Consider the following 21,764-nt stretch of genomic DNA (forward strand, 5'->3'; position numbering starts at 1 on the left):
TTAACTAAATGACCAACAGGAACCTTAACACGTCTGTAACAGAACTCAGCATCTTTTACCATAGACCCACTCTTCTTCTAAAATTTCTTATTTCTTTTGAGCATATCACCATCCTTCATACCATCCCAGTTTACCATCCTTGGAATTGTCCTCAACCAGTCAATTTTCCTAACTCTGTATTTCCAGTCATTTGTCAAGCTTTGCTGATTCTATCTCTACATTTTGCATCAATTCCCTGCTCTCTACTCTTACCACTACCAACCTAGTTCAGGGCTTCATTACATCTCACCTAGATTATTGGCAAAGCCTTCTAAGTGTTCTTCCTGCCTTATGTCTCTTCCCTATCCAATCCATACTCCCTATCTTCAGTAGACTACTTGTTAACTATGATCAAATATGAAGTCTACTGTTTAGCATAAAAAGTCCTTTACAACAACTTTCCAACCTACCTTTCAAGCTTTATTATATCTCAATTCTCATCACACACTTTATAGTCTAGACGAATCAGTTTTCTTACTGTTCTTTACACTCCTTCTCATCCCTATAGTTTGTACTGGCTCTATCTCCCATGCCTGCAATACACTCTCTCCTCAACTCTACATCTTAGAATACTTAGTTTCCTTCAAAGCTCCACTCAACCATAGACTTTATTTATTTTTAAGTAATATTTTATTTTTCCCAATTATATGTAAAAAAATTTAACATTCATTTAAAAAAAATTTGAGTTTCACATTTTCTCCTTCCCTCCTATCCCTCTTTCCTAAGATGATAAGCAATTTGACCTAGGTTATAAATGTGCAATCAAAGCATAGACTTTAACATGAGGACTCTGTAAATCCCTGAATTGTTAGTGCCTTAGTCCAAATAAATGGTAATTCATGACTGAACTAGGGTGGTGGTGATGAAATGTAAATATGAGACACTGAGGAGGTAGAATAAATTTAGAGCTAGAAGACACCTTAGAAATCATAGAGTCCAACTCGCTCATTTTACAGATAAGCAAACTGAGTTCTAGAGAAGTAAAGTGACTTCTCCGGGTTCAGACAGATACAAAGTAAAGAGGCAGCATTTGAACCCAAGTACTTTGATTCTAACTTTACTTTGCTTTTCATCATACCTAAGCAACAGGCCTTAGCAACTGACTGAATCTGAAGGATGAGGAAGAGGAAAAAGTCAAAAGCCAACTCCAAGGTTTCCAAAATGTCAAAGAATGGTGGTATTAACAAAATAGAAAAGTTGAGATGAAGAGTTGGTTTCATGGAAGAAAAGACATCGATGAATAAAACTTTGAACATAATGGATTTTATTTATTGGTAAGATATCCAAGTGGAAGTGCCCAATTGAACACTGGAAATGTGGAACTAGTACTCAAAGAAAGGTCAGAGCTGAGAACCAAAATTTGGGATCCATCAGTAGCTTTGATGATTTAGATTCTCTCTCTCTTCTCTGCCTTTCTTCCTCAGTGATTATACAACCTGTTCAAGTATGAATGGGAAGGTCTCATTGGCCAGCATTCAATGGCAGTTTTTTATCTGTTGCCACTCTCCAGAGTTGGAGGGAGAAGGAAGGGCAAAAGTAAGTTAGTGGGATTTAGTGAGTGAAAATCTGGAAGTAGATTCTGCTATGTTGCCCATGCATCCATGATCCATTGTCTAGACAGACCCTCCGGAGTCCCTGTGGGTTCCAGGAAACTACAGCCTTGTAGCTTTTAATCAGAAACAGGCAGAAGTGTTCACATATTGGCATTACACAAACAATAACATGATCTTCATACCCACTGCAATTTAGGGCAAGCCAACCACCTTTAAGAAAGTACATTTAAAAAAAAAAGCTTTTATTTTCCCTAATGGAGAGTTTGTGCCCTGGATTTCTGCTCAGGGCTTTGACATTTTGCACTTTAATGGGCATCTCCTGGCAATTAGAGATTGTTGTTAACTTTGTCCTGCAAGATAATGAATATGGGGAGTGATTAGCACATAGTAAGTTCTTATTCCTGATGCTGTTGTGAAGTGAAAATGTCCTTCTTCATTAAAATGGAGAGTGAGAGAGCCTCCATGCATCTGATGATATATTCAGCAAGGCATTGATAAAACAATTTGAACTTCCTTTTTCACCAGCTGCACAACACATGCCCGGGAAAATAATCTCACACCTGCACCATATTAGCACCCCCAAATGCAGACTCCACCTGATGCAGTTGTCATCCTGCACAACATCTTCCCTTTGGATCAGAATGATGTGGGACATTTCTCAGCTCTTTGGGTGGGGGGAGGGGGAGACTGGGTATCTAAGTCACACCGACTATCATCAGTGAGAACCCTGGAAAGAAGGAGCTATGTAAGGGGAGTAACAGGAGCATTTGGTTCATGTTACAGCTGTAGATTTACAGTGTATTCCACATATCAAAACTTATAACCTTTTTAACATCCTAGGAAAATGAGATGAAGCTGGATGACTTCCTGCTGTGACTCATAGTGTCAAGCTTGGATAATAGAAGTTGGCAAGATTCTCTGACAGAGTAAATGAGGATTTTTATCACCAATGGGGACACCTCGGGGATTTCAGCCAGTGAAGCCTTCTGGCTTCTGCATTTAACACAACTCACAGCAAGGTGCAGAAAAATAACAGAAATGACTTCTGATAAATCATTTGGTTAAACTGGGCTTTACAAGCTGGGCTTCTACCCAGGAGGGAATAGTTGACTCCGCCTTTTTAAAATTAGGGTCATTAGCCTTTTCACTCTCCGAGACTTTGCTTTTGCTGAGTGACAAAACATTGTGATAACCTTTGATTTCAACATTAAACTCTTTTCTAACCGATCTCCTGGCTCCCTATTGGGTTTCACCTTCTCCACTGGCTCCCTATTCCCAGGGTGTAAGTGTAAGAAATGAGGATAGGGAGGAGTGGGGTGCAGACAAGTTAGTACTATGTTTTTCAATAGTGCTGGGGAATTTGTACAACTTTAAGTCAAAGTCTGACCAAGAAGCAGAGATGACAATGTGCTCAGGTGAGGGCTTCTCCACCAATAGAATATCCAGGCCCCGAGGGCAGGGACTGTCTGGCTTTCTTGTATTTGTATCCCCAGCACATGGAATGCACTTAATAAATGCTTTATCAGCATTCATTTGTAAAATTGTAAAGCTACTTTGGAGAAGTGGCTTGCCTATGTGAGAAATGAAAGAGTTAAGTTTCCACATAAGCAGATAAGAAATCAGCACAGACAGGCTAACTTCTCTATCCAGGCATAGGGGAAGTGATAACACAATTCTAGGCACATAATGTATGTTACGGGTGGAGCACATAAGGAAGATTGTAACCCAGAAGGATTAGGACCAATCCTGATCCAGAAGGGAGGAGTTAGGCAAATACTAACTATAAAGCTTGCTCTGGCTTCTTTTAAGCGTGCAATTCTCCCCTTCCAAGAAGGTGTGCCCCCTTCTCACAAAAATCTAAAGGAGGCACTTTAACCTCTTTAATAAAAAGTCTTTGAGATGCCAGTCTTTGGAACTGAGTCTGGGGTCATTTTATAACACCTATACTTTAAGACACTTAAGAATATTTTCCGGACAAATTATTATGAGTTCCAGAAGCTCAGATTTCTGTCCCCTATCTACTTGAACTCCTCTCTTAAACTTTACTGCCCTTTAATAGTCAACCTAGGTGGCTTGGTCAACCTAGGTGGCTTAGTCAATAGAGTGCTGGGCCTGGAGTCAGGAATATTCATCTTCATGAGTTCGAATCTGGCCTCAGACATTTACTAGCTGTGTGACCCTGGGCAAGTGACTTAACCTTGTTTGCCTCAGTTTCTTCACCTATAAAATGAGCTGGAGAAGGAAATGGCAAAGCACTCTTCTTATCTTTGCCAAGAATACCCTAAATGGGTTCATGAAGAGTCAGAAACAACTGAACAACTAAATATTCTCCATTCCTATTCCCAATTTCTTCTCTCCAAGACCTTTTCTCCAATTCCAATTGTACTTCTCTTCTTAATCTAGTAACATGGTGAATGCAGAAACTGCACCAAGAATCTATTAAAATTTGAAAATGCTTTTTCCTGAAAAACCAACCCAGATAATTTGCCTAATAGTCTCTGTGTATGATGTGTGTGCATATATAAGTATGTGAAGCTGTAAAACTAATATTCAGGCTGTGGAAGGTGGGACATAGAAAGCCAGGCAAAGAAATTTGAACTTTGACCTCCCAGGAACAAGGTTATGTATATATATGTATATATATGTATTTGTAGAGACAGAGAGAGATAGAGAGACAGATGAGAGAGGGAGAAGGAGAAGAGGGAGAAAGCAAGCAGAGAAGACAGCATGAGAAGCAGTATGGCATAATTGACAGTCAACCTTTGAGTCAGAAAGACCTATGCCACTTATCACACAGGTGGTCAAGACCAAGTCACCTGACTTTTCAATGCCCAGGAAGTTCTCTAAGGCTGTAAGATACAGATGAGTTGCCTCTATGTCTTGGGAAAGGGAGTTTCCATCCTAGAAATTCCCTAAAAGTGTTGAAGTAATAGGCCAGGACAATTCACAGTCACTGACCAGCTGCCCCCTCCCCACCCTCACCCCTAGCCCCACCTCCAATGACAGTGTAATGCAGCAGAATGGGTACTTTACATTGGATAAGGAATTTAGCACTTTGGTTTCTAGTCATGACTTTATTATGTACCATGGTAAAATCAGGGTAAGTTTACAGCACTATTTCAAGGATCCATGATTTCATTGGTGTAGAATAGTTCTTCCACCATTATAGACATCAAGATGTAATCAAAATGGATGTGCTTGATTACATTAAAAGAAAAAAAATTACACCAAAAGGATATAATTAAAAGAAAAATAATAGCTTGGGAGTACATTTATGGCATATAAAAATGACATCCAAAACATGCAGAACAGACATTGAATGTTTTTGTTTATTTTCTTTTTCATAGAGTAGGGTTTTTAGTGGGAGACAAAGGCATCTATATAAATTTGCAAAATGAACATATTAGAATTTGCTTAAAAATTACAAAGATAATCCCCAGAATTTATCCATATTGGATAAATGGTCAGAAGAATAAACAAGTTGTTAATAACTACTTCAAAAATATCGAACCTCACTAATAAAGTGATTTAAAAAAAAGTTTGAAGTACTAATTCACACGTATAAAATTGGCAAAAAAAAAAACCCAATGAAAAGCAATGCAATAATTCAATGCTGGTGAAATGTGGAGAAACAGATATACTTATTCATTGCTATTGGAATTGCAAACATATGCATATGCATATATGTATTTATGTATATACACAGAGACACACTTATGAGTTGTGATGCCTTAAAAAAAATTCACTAACTGATGTTCAACTTTCTGTTAATGAACGTGTCTATAATTAGCTAGGCTGATCCTCAGAAGACAGATATATCAAATATATTTCCAGGCCCATAGCTGAAGCCTTTTGTCAATTGGGAAAAGCTTCTTCCAGAGTTTAAATTCCATTAGCACAATCTCTGACAACTCAGGGTCACTTCCTTGCCACAAAAAGGCATCTAAGTAAGATTTTAGGGCAGCTAGTGTGTGTATGTGCCTGCATGTATGTGTATATACACACATACACATGCATAAACACATATACACATACATATATAGGATATGTATATAATACTCATATGTAGGTGCTTAATTTTTTTGTTGAATGTGTACATATTATATATATATGTGTGTGTGTGTGTGTGTGTGTGTGTGTGTGTGTGTTTATATATACACATATACACATAGCATATATGGTTAGCCAGTCTATATATGTATGTGTATATACACACATACATATACATATGTCTATACATATGATATGTACAATTCAACAAAAATTTATTAAGCACCTACATGTATGAGTGTTTTACATATATACATAAATGTGACATATGTATAATTAAATGACATATTATATATAGCATTTTGCACACAAACCACTATATAAATGCAAGTTGTCATTATATTTATTATATAGATACAGACACATCCAGATAGATTTTTATCCTCTATATCAGACTGACAGCGCTATTAGGCATCTGAGGTGACTATTCTGAGCCTTTTAAGATTTTTTGAATTACTGCTGTGGCATAACATATGCCTTTGTGAAAAAGCCATATCTGTTTTCCCTCTATAAGGGACTAAACTGGAGGGCAACCCAGCTGAGACCTGGATGCCTAACCCACTTAGATGGAACATTTGCATTTTATGCTAAATGTGTCTGTATTATAAATTTCACACTTCTACACTTACAAAGTTTTCATCATAATAAATACTATTTCCACACTTCTGTTTGGCAGGTTCATTAACATTCCTGCATAAACTGAAAATGTTAAAATTTTAATAGCCTCCCAAGGGCTTTGTTTTGTGCAATGGCGCAAAGGTTTCATCCTAGGCTGGGCATATTAAAACATCCCAATTTAAGCTTCTAAGTAGGACTAGCTAAATAGCCCTCAGTCTATTCTTGTGCCTCATTCTGATATTCTTTAAGGGAATAAAATTCCTTTTATTTGCCCCCAGAGGATAAGAAAGTGGCAACATATACTTATGAGGTGGGTAAATGCTGTCCTAAGCACTCCACGCCATTCACAAAGTTTTGAATATTATGGCACCCTGAACACACTAAGCATTGCATAGTTTAATCTTAATTTTTTTTTTGCATTCATGGCTTAGCAATGACTCATTGTCGTGACATTTACTCTTCTCTCTCCTGAGAACCATCCACAGGTTACAGAAAATGAAGGAGGTTGTCTTGGTCTCCATGTTTTGAGAAGCCCCATCACTGCTGACGAATGGACAGTATTCAGGGAAGGAGCCAGTGGGGCAAAAGGAGAGGTATCTATTAGTAAACAGTAAAAATGGTCTGGGCCTCAGATGTAACAATCAGTCCACTAAGAACCTCATGAGAAAGAAAGCAATTCTGGTGGGAGCATCCCTTATCCTTCCCACATAAATTCCTCATCTTGCTTTTCTCCAACTTATTTTCCCATTTAGGAAAGAAGTAAAGAAACATACATTTATTAAGTGCCTACTATATGCCAGGCATTTTACAAATATTCTCTCATTTGATCCTCACAAGAACTCTGTGAGGCAGGTGCTATTATGACTCCCCTTTTACAGTTGAGGAAACAGAAGCTGGCAAAGATTAAATGACCTATCATCGGTCATGCAGCCAGCTAAGTGTTTAAAGCTGGATTTGAACTCAGGCCTTCCTGACTCCAGGCCCAGTGATCTAACCAGGACATCACCTGATTGCCTCCATTTAAATTTCATAAATATTCATTTCAATCTGATTTCGCCTGCATGAAAGTGACAGCCATGGAATATGAGTCCCATATTTTCTGATTTGTGCCAAAACTTGCACTTGCCTGGAGAGGCTCTAGCCTTTGTTCTCCTAAAGCAATCTCATTTATAATTTCACTGCCCTGGATTCATTTTGTGGAATTTGTTTCAACCTCTTTGATTCCTGAGTAAAAAAATCTCTCAACAAGTTGTCAACTGTGTCTATATGGTGCCAGAACACTGAATTAAATAAATTCAGTAAATTGTGTGTGTGTGTGTGTGTGCGTGTGTACATGTGAGGGTTGGGGTGGTGTGGTGGTGGTGGTGTTGGTGGTGGTGTGATAGGGAATCCAAACTAGCTTTCAAGTCTAAATAAGTGATTCCTGACCTGTGGAACTCAGATAATTACAAAGTGTTTGTGAATCCACATAGACTGAATAAATTACATCTATATCTATATATACACAGATATATCACATATGTGTTACTATTTTTCAAATATATGCAGATGTTATTGTGACTAACGAAACTAATTTTAAAGTGTTACTGAATTAATAATATTTTGTCATCAAGGATTTTCTTGATTAATATACACTGAGTTCAACTCCTATCACATAGAGCTTTATAAATTTTTTTTATGTTAAAAAAGGGTCTTCATTCTTGAAAAAGTTGGACATGACTAATGTAGAACAAACCTACCAGTTGCTTTGGTGCCATAGTGATACAGTTTGTGAAACTAAGGATGTCCACTTTAGTTTTCACACCTTATTTGCTTACTAGGTTTAAAAGAATTCTTTAAGGGCAAAAATAGAAGTGATATGGGATTAGGAAAATAAAATCTCTAAGACCTAAATGATAACTGATCTCATTTCTGTAAGTAATTCTTCTAACAAGGCAGACTACAATACACCTTGCGTGCTATATCCATGTTTCAAGAAATCTTCCATAAAGGATTCCTCAAGAATGTTAGGGACCATTCTCCAGATCTCTTGACACTAATATACCAACAGAGCCTGTAGACTATAGTCAATTATCCCTTCCTTTTCCCATGTGATGAGGCCACCTTTCTTTCCTCACCCCATTATTCATCTTTTTCAATTATTCATCTCTGATTGTATTCTTTATGCAGTTTTCCTTGCACAATTCTTCATCGATAATTTCTTATAGACTAATAATTTGTACCATGTATCCATGCCCTTTGGACAATCCTCAACTTTAAGGTAATAACTATCAATATGTAAAAATACTTGAAAAGGATGTCATAGTGTTAATAAACTGAATCCATTATTATGCTTTGAGAATTCAAACTTAATTTTTCTATTGACATTGTAAGTTAATTACATATACTTTTATTTTCTATATTCATTTTTTAGGATCAAGATTGTACTTTGAAGCAGAAACTTTCTAATATAACAGCAGATACTTTATGTTGAGTTCCTCATTTGCTCATGAAATAAAGGTCATGTATTTTCCATTTGATTCTCTATGTAATAATAGTTTGATTCCCTCCCACCCCTTCCCCCTGAAACAATTCTTTATGTCTGTAGTATATTCAAAATACTTGTCAGCCAGTTCTTTCTGAGTGGTGCAGTTGATTTAAAAAAACCTCCATAGTGATTGTTCTTCCTATCATGAACTTGAAAAGTATGTGTAGCAGTAAGAGCAGTGTCAGAATAGGCCACTTTGCCATTTAGACTGGTTCACATTTTTAAAAGTATATGGCAAACTGGAGAAGCTTTGGAAAGGAGCAATAGAAAATGATTAAAGGAATGGAAAATCAGTTTTCCAGGGAAAGGTTAAAATAATTGGGGTCATGTACCGCGGTGAAGAGAAAGCTGAGGGGTGAAGATTACCGTCTTCAAATATTTGTACGGTTTTTATTAAGGAGATATTGAATACCTACAAAGGTCCAAACAAGAAGAAATGGGCTTAAAGCAGGAAAGATTTCAGTGGTACATTATAAAAGAATTTAAGGAGGTTGTGCTGTCTCTGGGGCTTTTCAAAAAATTGAAAAGATCTGTCCTGAATACTTTAGACATTCACCTGCCTGAAGGCAGCAGGCAAGAGCAGATGATATCTTGAGGTCCCTTGTAGTTGTATAAATTGCTATGCTGAGTTTTGGAGAGGATTTGCTTTGTCGTCAAAACTTGGTGCTGGCTTTCCCCCCACTGTATCTCTCAACCTTTCTTTACTGATAACCTTGAACGCTTCAATCATTCCATCTAAAATCACATTATTTTGGTTGATTTTTTGTTCTTACTTCCCAGACTTTTCTTTGTGAAGCATGAGCTTAGTGATGCTACATCACAAATCACCTCATATAGATATTATATTGGAAATAGAATAACATTATAGTAAGAACTCTCTTTTCACAAAAATCATGTCATCTCTGTAGAGATCTCTGTCTTATACTTCCTGGTACCCATCACAATAAATTTCTCTTGATATATTAATAAATATAGATTAGAATGCCAAGTATATCCATAATTAAATACAGAATATATGAGCATACCATATTTAAATAGCATATAATCTATGGGTATCAAATACTCTACATGCATATGTATATCCTCTATGGAAAATAATTAAAGGTTTGTTGTACCATTTTTGTGATGGAGTAAGAAGTAAATGACAGATCCTTCTTTTATGGAGGCTGAATTATATGGAAATTTAAATAGCACTTCAGCAGGTTAAATAGGAAGTTCTAAAATACACATGATGCAATAATGTCTTTGGGAACTAAAGCATTTCTTTCGTTGCCACTTGTTTTCCTTCATCTTCTACATGAAACATTTTCTGATCCCCTCCACTGCTCATACCTTCCTTTCAAATTACCTTGTATAGTTAATACTTTGTATTGATTATCTTGAGATCCTCATCTACATCCTTGTTGTCTCATCTGTTAGAATGTTAAGTTTTTTATGGGTGGGAACTGTTTCATTCATTGCAATTATGTCTTCAGTACCTAGTACAGTGCCTGATCCATAGTAAGTACTTGAAAAATACTTCTTGATCAATTGACTTAAAGTCACGCTCTCTATTTTATTCAAATATGATGAAGCAACGTTGACCAGCATGTTAAACATTCAGAACTATTTTCTCCCTTATTTTAATGTATTCTTTTTGCTGTATTGTCTGGTAACCCATAGCATTTTGTTTGTGAACACCTTTCTGCAGGTGTGCAAAAATAACTTGATATTTTGTGATCCAGCTTTTTTTTGGTCACATCATGTATTCCATTGGCCTTTTATCACCCTCTCCCAGCCCCACCCATTTTCTTCTTTGAAGTCATTATCTGCTTAACATGAAAAATATGCATTAGAAAATCTAATGGCCAATTTCAAACACCCACTCTCATTTATGGAATGATTAATTACATAAGCCTAAACTAAAAGCTGTCACACAGCTGAAGCTATTCTTCTTCCATAAGAAAAAAAAATCAAAACTTTTGCAGCAATTTATTTTCCACTCAAGTTGTAGTTTTATGCTTATGCAAGAATGATTTTTCTTGCACCTTTGGTGCCTCTCCCCCCAGCCCATTTCACAGTAAATGAAGCACAGCTGAAGCACAGCTGAGGGCATAGAGAATGATTTCAGCAGTGCAAACACTCTCTCTCTCTCTCAATGTGCTGCTCCAGTTTTTTTCCTCCTCTCCCACATCCACTATCTTTTAAAATTTATTGCATTTTCTTGCTCCACAGCTCTGAGAAACATAGACTCTTTCCCAGCAGCAAGGTTCTTTATGATCACTCTAAATCTGGACACAGCCCACAGCAGCCGAGGTCAGCCAAATCAGGCTTCCAGAATACATCAGCAAGTTGAGGTTGAGTCTGAACAGTTCAGGGCAACCATGCTGACTGCTAATAGGTTTTCCCCACACACTCCCTTTCCTTTCCTTCCTTGGCTTTTCTCTTCGTTCTGCAGACCTTCTCTGGGTTTCTCATCGTCTGACCTGAGCTCCAATCATCACTGGTAACCATGGGGAGGCTGGGAAAAAAAATAAGTATCCTTTTGGGGCCACATGAAGGATGTTAGTGCGAAGCAAACTTCTAAATTAAGAGGCCTTTTCTCCTCATGCAGAGTTTGGTTGCTGAAGACTGAAATCTCATCCTTTAATTCATGGTATGTCCATGAATTAAAGGATGTTACAAGCATGTAGCCTCGACCGATTATTATGTCGGCAATTCAATCACTTGTTTAAAAAGAAAAAAAAATCAACTGTCAAATGTTTCCCCCAAAAGAATTGAAGTGGTAAATTTATTGCCAACTGGTTAATAAAGGGGGGGGCAGAATATTTGTTCTAAAGGTACAGATGAACACCATTAAAAGCCTGCTGTTGGAAAAGAAAAGCACCCTTGATATAAGCTTTTGATATTACACTGGGCCAGATACACTGTACATCACTAGGCACACTAAGGCATGATTTGACCCAGGGTATAAATGAATCCATTATATAGTGAGATGCAACATAATGGGTTTTTACTGAAATTCCTAGATGAAAGCTATTGGTCAGCATTGGAGTGCCCCTTGGCAATCCATTTATGCCTAAAATGAGACCCCTGAGTGGATTTTGTAGAAACCAACTACGTTAATATTGTTAAAGCTGAGACATGATTTTTTCAATGATGGGACTATCAAATTACTATTAGTTTCCAGAACTTCCAATATTCTCCCATTTTACTCTTTGATATTTATAATGTAAGATTTGAGGCCTGTTCGCTACAGCTTCAAATAAGAAGCTAGAATGAAGAAACCTTTTTAACTCAATTCAATTCAATCAGTTCAGTTCAATTCACCAAACATTTACCAAGTGAATACCATGTATAAAGTTCAGTGCTAGGCCCAAGGAAAACAAAGATGAAAAATAGCAACCTCTGTTTTCAGAGATTTTATAATCTAATGACAGAGATTCCATATATGCACAAACATGTGTGACGCAAGGTTGAATGTGATAATTGCAAAGTCAAAGTTCAGATAAGGTATGGAAATTTGAGGAGAGAATAAGAACCTTTTAAAGTTGGGGTAGGAATTAGAGAAGTCTTCATGGAGTAGGGGGCATTTGATCTGGTCACTGCAGGAAGGATTCTTAACCTTAACCTTCATGATTCAAGAGATCTGCATATTGTGTTTCAGGCATGTGAACAATCTGCACACACTAAGACTGCAAGATGAGTTGGAGAAACAGGTAGTAATTCAATTTGTCTAGAAGAGATAGCATAGAGAGTTGCTGAGGGAAATAAGGCAGGAAAGATAAGTTGAAGGGAGCCTGTGGAGGCCTTAATGCCAGTCTAAAAAAATATATTTTAACATATGGGTTATGGAGAGAAATTAAATCAGTTAGCAAGTACTTTATCCCACCAGGCACTAGAGATGCAAAGATAAAAAGAGAGAAATAGCCCCTGCTCTCAAAGCTCTAATGCTGAGGGGCAGTATCATTTTTTTTAACAGAATTTCCTAGATGAAAGCTCCTGGTCAGCATTGGAGTGTTACCTGGCAATCCATTGAAGCCTAAAGTGAGACCCCTGAGTGGATCTTGTAGGAACCAAATAGACTTTTGCATTAGGAAAATTATAATGGTAGGGGTGTGAAAGGCAGGATGGAGAAGGGATAGAATGGAGGCAGAAAAAGACTGATTACACAGCTATTACAGTAGTCTGGACAAAATAATAGAAAGGGCCTGAAACTGGACAGATAAAATGCATGAGGAGAGGAAACCCAGATATGGAAAAGATATTGCTAAAAATAGAAATGTGTGACACCTAGTAGGACTTGACACCTAGTAGGACATAACACCTGGTAGGCACTTAATAATTGGACTAATTGTTTGATTGATAGGATTTTTATTAGATGTTGGAGGTTAGGGGAAAAGAAAATTGTAGACTTTTCAGAGGTTTGAGCTTGACTGATCCAAACTATGGTAGTTATCATCAAGCAATAAAAGAAAAATAGTAATAAAGGCAGGTTCGTGGTAAAAGCTGTTAAGTTTGAATTTAAAGATTGAGTTCAAGTTGTTAGCTGGGCATAGAGGCAGCTAGAAAAGCTACCAATAGGTAGCTAGAAATGCAGAAATAGAGCTTAGCAGGTAAAGCAGGACTAGATTCTGGAGTTATATAAATAGGAATGATCACACAAATCATGGGAGTGGATGAGATATCTGAAGGAGGGAATGTCAGGAAGAATAGAAAAGGGAGAAGGGCAAGGCTTTGAGGTATATTCACACTTAACAGACAGGAGAAGGAAAACAAACCATTGAATGAGACTGAAATAGTATTCTGACAGGGAGGAGAAAAACCGGGGAAGGGTGGGGAGGACAGAGGAAGAGAATGATGATGGTATCAATTTTTTAAAAAACTATATTGAATGTATTCAGAATAATTCAAAGAAAGGGACTAAAATATTCGTACCCTTTAACCCAGAAATTTCACAGCTAGGTATATACCTTAAAGAGGTCAATAATAATAGAATAATAATATGAAAAAGCATGTTTCTTCCTTCTTGGCAGAGAGTGGAGGGGAGAGGATGATGGGCATGTAATGCTGTAGACGTCAGACATTTTTTTTCACATATTGGTTAGTTTTCTTAACTGTTTTTTTCCCTCTCATTTTTTCCTTTATTATAACTCTCTGGGAGGAGAGAGAGGAAGGACACATTTGGAATTGAAGGTGATATAAAAATAAAAATATATCAGCAAAATATGTTTTTTAAAAAGGAAATTGAATATGACCAAACGTTTCAGTTAGGTCTAATTCAACTGCTGTTACATGTATGGGGCCATTCCCTTCAGCTAATGTTTTATCATACTTATTTTTTAACTTTCCTCTAGAAATTTGACTTCTGATCATTTTAAGTATTGTATGCCTATATCAAAATGATCTGAACGTAAAATGAATGTAGATCTATAACTAGGAAGAAGAAATTAAAACTCTGCCCGAGGGTATGACAATATGAGAGGACACACAGAAACAACTAAATTTAGCACCACCAAATTACAAAAATAATTAACTAAAATATGAAGGTACTAAATTATTTCTCCTTTCCTCAAGAACCAACCTCATCAGAGCTGTCCTTTGACAATGTGTTTCACGCTACTTTTTCTAGATACATTTTGTAAAGCCCGTTCTTACTGCTACAATTGCTAGTTAGGGCTCTGAGATATCTCAAGTCCTGGAATGGTAGTTAACACGATTATCACAAGAGCAGAATATTGAGGCAATACTCATGCTTTTATGCAAATCTTGGCAAACTACTCATACTATTCATAGGTGTAATGTATTTAGCATCAAATAAAAGCATTATGATTACATAGACTATACATAATTAATTCTCTTCTAAAATTTCACCAAATGGGAGTAGGGGATAGCAAGTGTTAGATTCTAATTCTATTACTATCTTAAAAGAAACATGTCATACTAGTCACATTCTTTCAGGAAATATAGAGAATAAACTTACAAGATAAAAAGATTATAAGCTCCTCAAGAGTATACTCTGCATATCATTCTTTTTTTTCTACCCTCTCAGCTACTAGTAGGATGTCAGGAACTTATAAAATTCTGTGTAAATACTTATTAACTCAACATAGACATATTGTGATATACCTAGAGGTGATATAGAAAGAAAACACTGGTGGAATATATTTTTACTTCAGTCAAATTAATAGGAAAGTATGAAAAAATTTTTATCCTGACCCTGATGGTTGGAACTTTGAGTGTGAAGCATAGTGTTATGTAACTGATGCTCAATAAACACTAGTTTGGACAAATTAATAGACATATTTATTAAATTTTTGAAGGCCATATGTTACAAATATGCCTTCAACGATACCCTTTATACCATTATTAACTAACATTTTCGTAGTGCTTTCGACTGTTTATCTGTTTTATATACACTGTATATAAGAGTTTCATAACAGCCCTATAGGTATTATCACTCTGATTTTATAGATGAAGAAACTATGTCCCAGGAATAGTAAGTAACTTACCTATAGTCACATAGCTAACAACTGTTAGAAAGGTGGATTCCAAATCCAGGAGTCTATCCACTAAAAGTCATCATTGGAAATACCTGCAGCCTGCTTATACCCACCTATCAGTTTCCATTTGGGCCACCCATAACTTGGAGTCTGTCAAACTTGTGGTTGCCCTTCCATTTATAGCCATATAATGTCACTGAAATAATACTGATATTAAAAAGATAACCAGAATAAGACATGCTGTCGGGAGTTGTTCTATCAATGTCTATATCTTGCATAGTTACTCTATAGATGGACAATGGGAATGACCTAGAATTAAATAGAAGGAGGGAGGGTGGGATTGCATTTGAGAAATTCTTCATTGTTTTCAGTGAATAGTCTGCTTTCCATTGTGAGAGATTCATGTAGTACCAACAAAATAACCATAAACAGCCTTAGTATATAAATTGTGGCAATATTTACTATATTAGAATAATATGTTATGATCATGAGACTATATTCTTTCCACATCAGTGGATTAATGAAAATTATGCTATACATAACAATTAAAGGTTCTAGTATAAATTACATAAAATGTAGAAATTATGATTATGGTTGTTTTATGAACTGTGTGCGGGTAACCGTAAAAGAGCTGGGAGAAAAGAAAAGTTGAAATTCCAAGAACACAGAAGTGAATGAGAGATGAGAGGTAATAGAATAGGTGGCTCTAGAAAGAAGAAAGGATGGAACCATATGGTAGAAGAATGTGTCATATGGTACAGAAATGTGGAAATAAGAAAAGGTGAGTTTCCTGGAGAGATGATGGAGGCAAGAGCAACTCAGTGAGGAAGAGAATTGGGTTTGGATGTAATAGATGGGTGGGTACCGCTGTCGTATGGCAATGAAAGGTTTAAGAGATAAAAGGAAGCAAGATAATCAGCATGAAGTACTCATCTAGTCTGGTGTGTGGTCTTCATGAGGTTGGGAAGAGTCAAGGAATGAGAATAAAACATTACTAACTAATCAGGTATAAACTTGATCATGTATTTTATAGCAAAATTACCACAGAACCACCTTTGGGAAGAACATATATATGTAAAACTTCACTACCATGATTTGTTTAATCGCATGGTAGAAAAAAATGGGCCAATCCATTCAACAATGAAATCACAATTCCTTTTAAATATTGGTTTCTTTCAACATTTCCATCATACTCCAATTAATAAATATTTTGAGAGTCATGAGGAATCCACTATTTTACATGATAATATTGCCTGATAGGTCCTGACATTGGTCCTGTAAAAATTAGAGGGTACAGCCAGAATGCAAAGCCATATGTGAGGCAGAATGAACTAGCCTTTGGAGAAGTGAGACAAACCAAGTCTATTGGTCTAGGCTCAAGTTTACCCAGCTTAGTTATACCACAACACTTAAGTGAGATCAAGGAAAAAGCGGTGTGCTCTACTGGTATCCATGCAATATATAAAGGAGACTAGAGGAAGGCCTCCAGCATGTTGTGTGAACTCTCTGTGGAGGAATTTTCCAGAATGAGAGGGAATGGTTGAGTTCTTATCTGTATCATTGGAAGGCTATTGACTTTGAGAAGACCACAAAATTATTTGATCATAATCTTTTATAATTCTCTTTCCCTCTGCCTTATAGCTCCTAACCCTGTTCTTTGTCCTCCCTATGAGCTCCATTTGCTCCATTACTCAATTCTTTCCCATGCCATCACCCCTGCACTGACCATACCTTTCTTTCTATATCTCGATCCTTTAAGGAACCCATTCAACTCTACATTATCCTCTATGTTTAAGTCTCTTGTTTCCATATCCTATCACTAATTGTGCCCTGCTAAATTCCTTGGATTACCTCCACTATCCATTGCTTTCTCTCTTACTGATGTACTAAACAAAGCTAAGTAAAATTATGAAACCATGCTAACTGGATCCACTGTAAATTTATTACATTATTTAAACTGGATCCTCACTATCCCACTCGCCATAAGAGCTATGCTAAACCTTTTCATCCAACCTGTTTCAAATGACACCCTTTCATCCCACCATCAGCTGCAGATTTTGCCTCATATTTCATCAAACAATTGAGGCCAATTGCCAAAACTTCTCTTTTCTTCTCTCCTCTTCATCTCAGAGGCAGCTAGGGTGGCACAGTGGACAGAATACTGAGCCTGCAGTCAGGAAGTCTCAACTCTCTGAGTTCAAATCTGGCTGAGACATTTAGTAGCTACCTCAGTTCCTTATCTATAAAATGAGCTGGAGAAGGAAATGGCAAACCACTCCAGTATCTCTGTCAAGAAAACCCCAAATGGGGTTACAAAGAGTTAGACGTGATTGAACAATGACTCAAAAACAACTTCATCTTACATCACTAGATACGTTCCACCACTATCTGCTTCACTCCTATCTCCATGAAGAGGTGACCCTTCTCCTTGCTAAGGCAAACCTCTCTCTGTGCATCCTTAATCCCCACCTCCCTCTTGTCTTTTCCTGCAGGTTGCCCCTTTCTACTGTCCCCTCTATCTCACTAATCTATTTTCCCCTGCTTCCCTGTAGGCTACTAATATGTCCGTATTTCCCCATTCTTAAATAAACTTCACTTGATTCCCACCATATATCATCCTATATCTCTCCTGCTTTTTGTGGCTAAACTCCTTGAGAAAGCCATCTATATAACTGGTGCTTCCACTTCCTCTTCTCTCACACTATTCTAACCCTTTTTCAGTCTGGCTTTGAAACTCATTGTTCAACTGAAACTACTCTCTCCAAAGTAACCAATGACCTCTTACTTACAATCTACACAACACTGCTCTAGTGCAGGTCCTCAACTCCTGGACTTTTGCAAAAGCCTTCGACTTGGTCTCCTACCCATTTTAACCCACCCTCTACTCAGATGCCAAAGTGATCATCCTTATGTTAGGACTAATAACGTTATTACACACACTCAATGAAGTCAGGGTCCCCATATTATCTCCAGGATTAAATATAAAATCCTGTTTGGTTTTTAAAGTCCTTTACAACCTGTTGTCCTTCCTACCTTTCCAGTCCTCATATACTTTAGTCCCCTCCATATACTCTTGCAACATTGCAATTCAGCAACATTGGCCTCCTTGTTATTTCTTTCATACTCCATCTTCAGATTCAGTGCCTGGCATGCTCTCCCTCCTCAACTACATTTGCTGCTGTCCCTTTTTTTCCAGGAAGATTCAATTTAAATCCCATCATAATTTAGTGGCTTTTCTCATTCCCCCCTCCTCTGATAATGCCTTTCCTCTGACATTACCTTCAAATCTGCACTGTATGTATCTGGTGTACATGTAGTTGTTTGCATGTTGTCTCCTCTATTAGAATGTGAGCTCCTTGTGAGTATAGACTGTGTTTTTACTTTCTTTGTTTGGGACATAGGAAGCACATAATAAATGTTTGTTGATTAAGAGAATGAAGTATCAAAGGACAAATACATAATATAGGACTAGTAATACAAAAATACACGTAATTCAACAGTATTCAATTTGGTAACAAAAAAGCTCATTTCAATACAGTAGCTATTTCCAATTGATCATCTTCATTATTAAAGAATAAGTGATTAGGAAATAAATCATTATCCCCACTGCTGTTCATATCCATAATGAAAAATGTCTTAGATGCAATCAAACTTACCAACGAACTCTGGTGGACAGTCACAGATGTAGGTCCCTACCTTGTTGCGACATTTAGCCCCGTTTTGGCAGGGTTCTGAAGCACATTCATCCACTTCCCGTTCACAATATCGTCCCTGAAATCCAGGGACACAGTAACAGGAATAACCATTGATTCCATCCTGGCACACAGCTCCATTGCGACAAGGGTTGGAACCACATTCATTGAAATCAGTCTCACAGTGCTTTCCAATAAACCCATCAGGACAGTCACAGAACGGGCCAGAGGCGCCATGGTGGCAAATGCCTCCATGTCTACAAAAGCCTGAGACACAGGACCTAAAAGTGATTTCACAGGTTTCCCCACCATATCCTGGTGGACAGCGGCAGAAAAAGCCAGGTTCTTCATCCAGATCAAAACAAATTCCATTTCGTTTACAGGGCGTGGAGGAACACGTAATCAACTTTTTATCACAACTTTCCCCTACATTTTCAGTTGTGTTGGAACAGTGGCAAGAATTGTCCTTACCAACATTATCACATGTAGAATTGTTTGGACAAGGATGTGAGAGGCATCCAGTGTCATTTCCAATGCAAAAGGATTCTGTAAGGAAAAAAAAAACACAAAGTGATAGGCAAATATTCATATACCTGAGAAGAGCATAAAATTAAAAAATGTAAAGACAATTATTTTTCCCTTAAAAACATGTAGCCAATAATTCCTTTAGATAAATGAAATCCATAAACTCGATAAATTTGATAAATCAAAACTTCCTATTAGAAACCATTCTGAGTAATCTTTCCTTACCTTTCTGCTCCTTTTCTTTGATATCGGAGCAACCGAACCATGAAATAATCAGATTTCGGGGTACATAGGACAGGCTCAATGGTAGTATAAGCTTAAGATTTTGAAATTCACATGCTTTTATGGAGGAGCAAGGTGGGATAGTGAGTTTCAACTGGTGCAGAAACAACTTGATGTTCCCAAAAGGTATTTCTTTATTCAAAACTGATCTGGTCACTTCTGACTTGGTTGCCTAATTAAAAGTGAAATTGATACTTAATTAACTAATATGGAATTTGACTAATATTCAAGGATCATCACTTTTTAATGCGACCCAAATATGAGTCATTATTATGGAGAAGCTGTGTGTCATAGTGTGCCATGTTGTGTAGAGAATTGGATCTGCAATCAAGAATATGTGGGTTCAAATTCTGCCCCAGACACTTTCTAGCTGTGTAACCCTAGGCAAGTCTTTCTCCACTCCATTCCATCTTCTACTCAGCTGAAAAATTAATCTTCTGAAATACAGATCTGATCATGTCACATATCCCCACCTCTTTCAATAAACTCCAGTGGCTTACTATTATCTCTAGGATCAAATATAAAATCTTCCATTTGGCATTCAAAGCCCTTCACAACTAGGTCTCCTCCTACTTTCCAGTCTCCTTGCACCTTTTTTTCTTTTTTTTTTAAGGCAGTTGGGGCTAAGTGACTTGCCCAGGGTCACACAGCTAGTAAGTGTCAAGTGTTTGGTCTAAGACCGGATTTGAACTCAGGTACTCCTGATTTCAGGACAGGTGCTCTATTCACTGCGCCACATAGCTGCCCCCTCCTTGCACCTTATTATCTCTTGACCTCCCACCACATTCCAGAGATTCAGTGATAATGGCCTCCTTGCTGTTGCTTATACAAGATACTCCATCTTCAGATTCCGGGCATTTTTACTGGTTGTTGCACATGACTAGAATATTTCTCTTCCTCATCTCTGCCTCCTGACTTCCCTGACTTTCTTCAAGTCCCAGTTAAAAACACCATCTTCTATAAGAAGACTTTTCTGATCTTCCTTAATGCCAGTGCTTTCTCTATATTGATTATCTCTAATTTATCCTATATTTATCATTTTTGTACATCATTATTTTCATGGTGTCATACCTTTAGACTAGGTGTGGGGAACCTGTGACCTCGACCACATGTGGCCCTTTAAGTCCTCAAGTGTGGTCCTTTGACTGAATCCAAACTTCACAGAACAAATCCCCTTAACAAAAGGATTTGATGGGGCAGCTAGGTGCTGCAGTGGATAGAGCACCAGCCCTAGATTCAGTAGGACCTGAGTTTAAATCTGGCCTCAGACACTTACTAGCTGTGTGACTCTGGGCAAGTCACTTAACCCCATTGCCTAGTCTAAATAAAATAAAAATAAAATGATTTGAATTGTAAAACTTGGACTCAGTCAAAAGGCCACACCCAAGGACCTAGAAGGTCACATGTGGCCTCAAGGCTCTAGGTTCTCTACCCCTGTCTTAGACTATGAGCTCCTTCATATCAGAGACTGTGTTTTACCTTTCTTTGTGTCTCCAGAGGTTAGCACTGTGCCTGGTGCATACCAGTAGTAAACATAGTAGGTGCTTAATGTTTATTAACTGATTGTCTTAAACGATCTGTTTACATTTCTTCATCTATAAAATGTGGGGGTTGGGCTTGATGGTCGCTTTCAGCTCTAAATCTATTATCATATCAATTCTGGGTAAGTCATTCAAGTTTTCAGTACTTTCAGGAAACTGCTGAAGACTACAAGTTGCAGACCCCATAGGCATCTGTATAATTATTATTATCATTACTACCATCATCATCATCATCATCATTAATCTTACTCCAACAAACAAACAAAAAAACCCAATTGGCACTTGGTTCTGTTTTTAGACTGAAAGGAAAAGTATTTTTTATTGATTTGATGTCGGTATTATTTTGTGAAAGTTCTCTATTTAATCACACTAAGATTTTTGGGAACTGTAACATTCCCAACGTAAGGCTCCAGCAATGAGTTTTACTCAGTGGGGAAAAATAATCCTTGACTTGT

At 37.3% G+C, this 21,764-nt stretch overlaps 1 protein-coding gene across 1 annotated transcript in view; it reads right to left on the minus strand.

Annotated features, from left to right (window-relative positions):
* CRB1 (crumbs cell polarity complex component 1) overlaps window positions 1-21,764 on the minus strand; it is a 275,514-nt gene that overhangs the window by 141,538 nt on the left and 112,212 nt on the right. The window contains exon 2 of the mRNA XM_020971747.2: window positions 18,926-19,507. Coding sequence (XP_020827406.1) covers window positions 18,926-19,507 — 582 coding nt within the window. The remainder of the gene's footprint in view (window positions 1-18,925; window positions 19,508-21,764) is intronic.

Source organism: Phascolarctos cinereus, unplaced genomic scaffold (genome assembly GCF_003287225.1).
Source record: "Phascolarctos cinereus isolate Bilbo 61053 unplaced genomic scaffold, phaCin_HiC Scaffold_5;HRSCAF=322, whole genome shotgun sequence".
Classification (NCBI taxonomy): Eukaryota; Metazoa; Chordata; class Mammalia; order Diprotodontia; family Phascolarctidae; genus Phascolarctos; species Phascolarctos cinereus.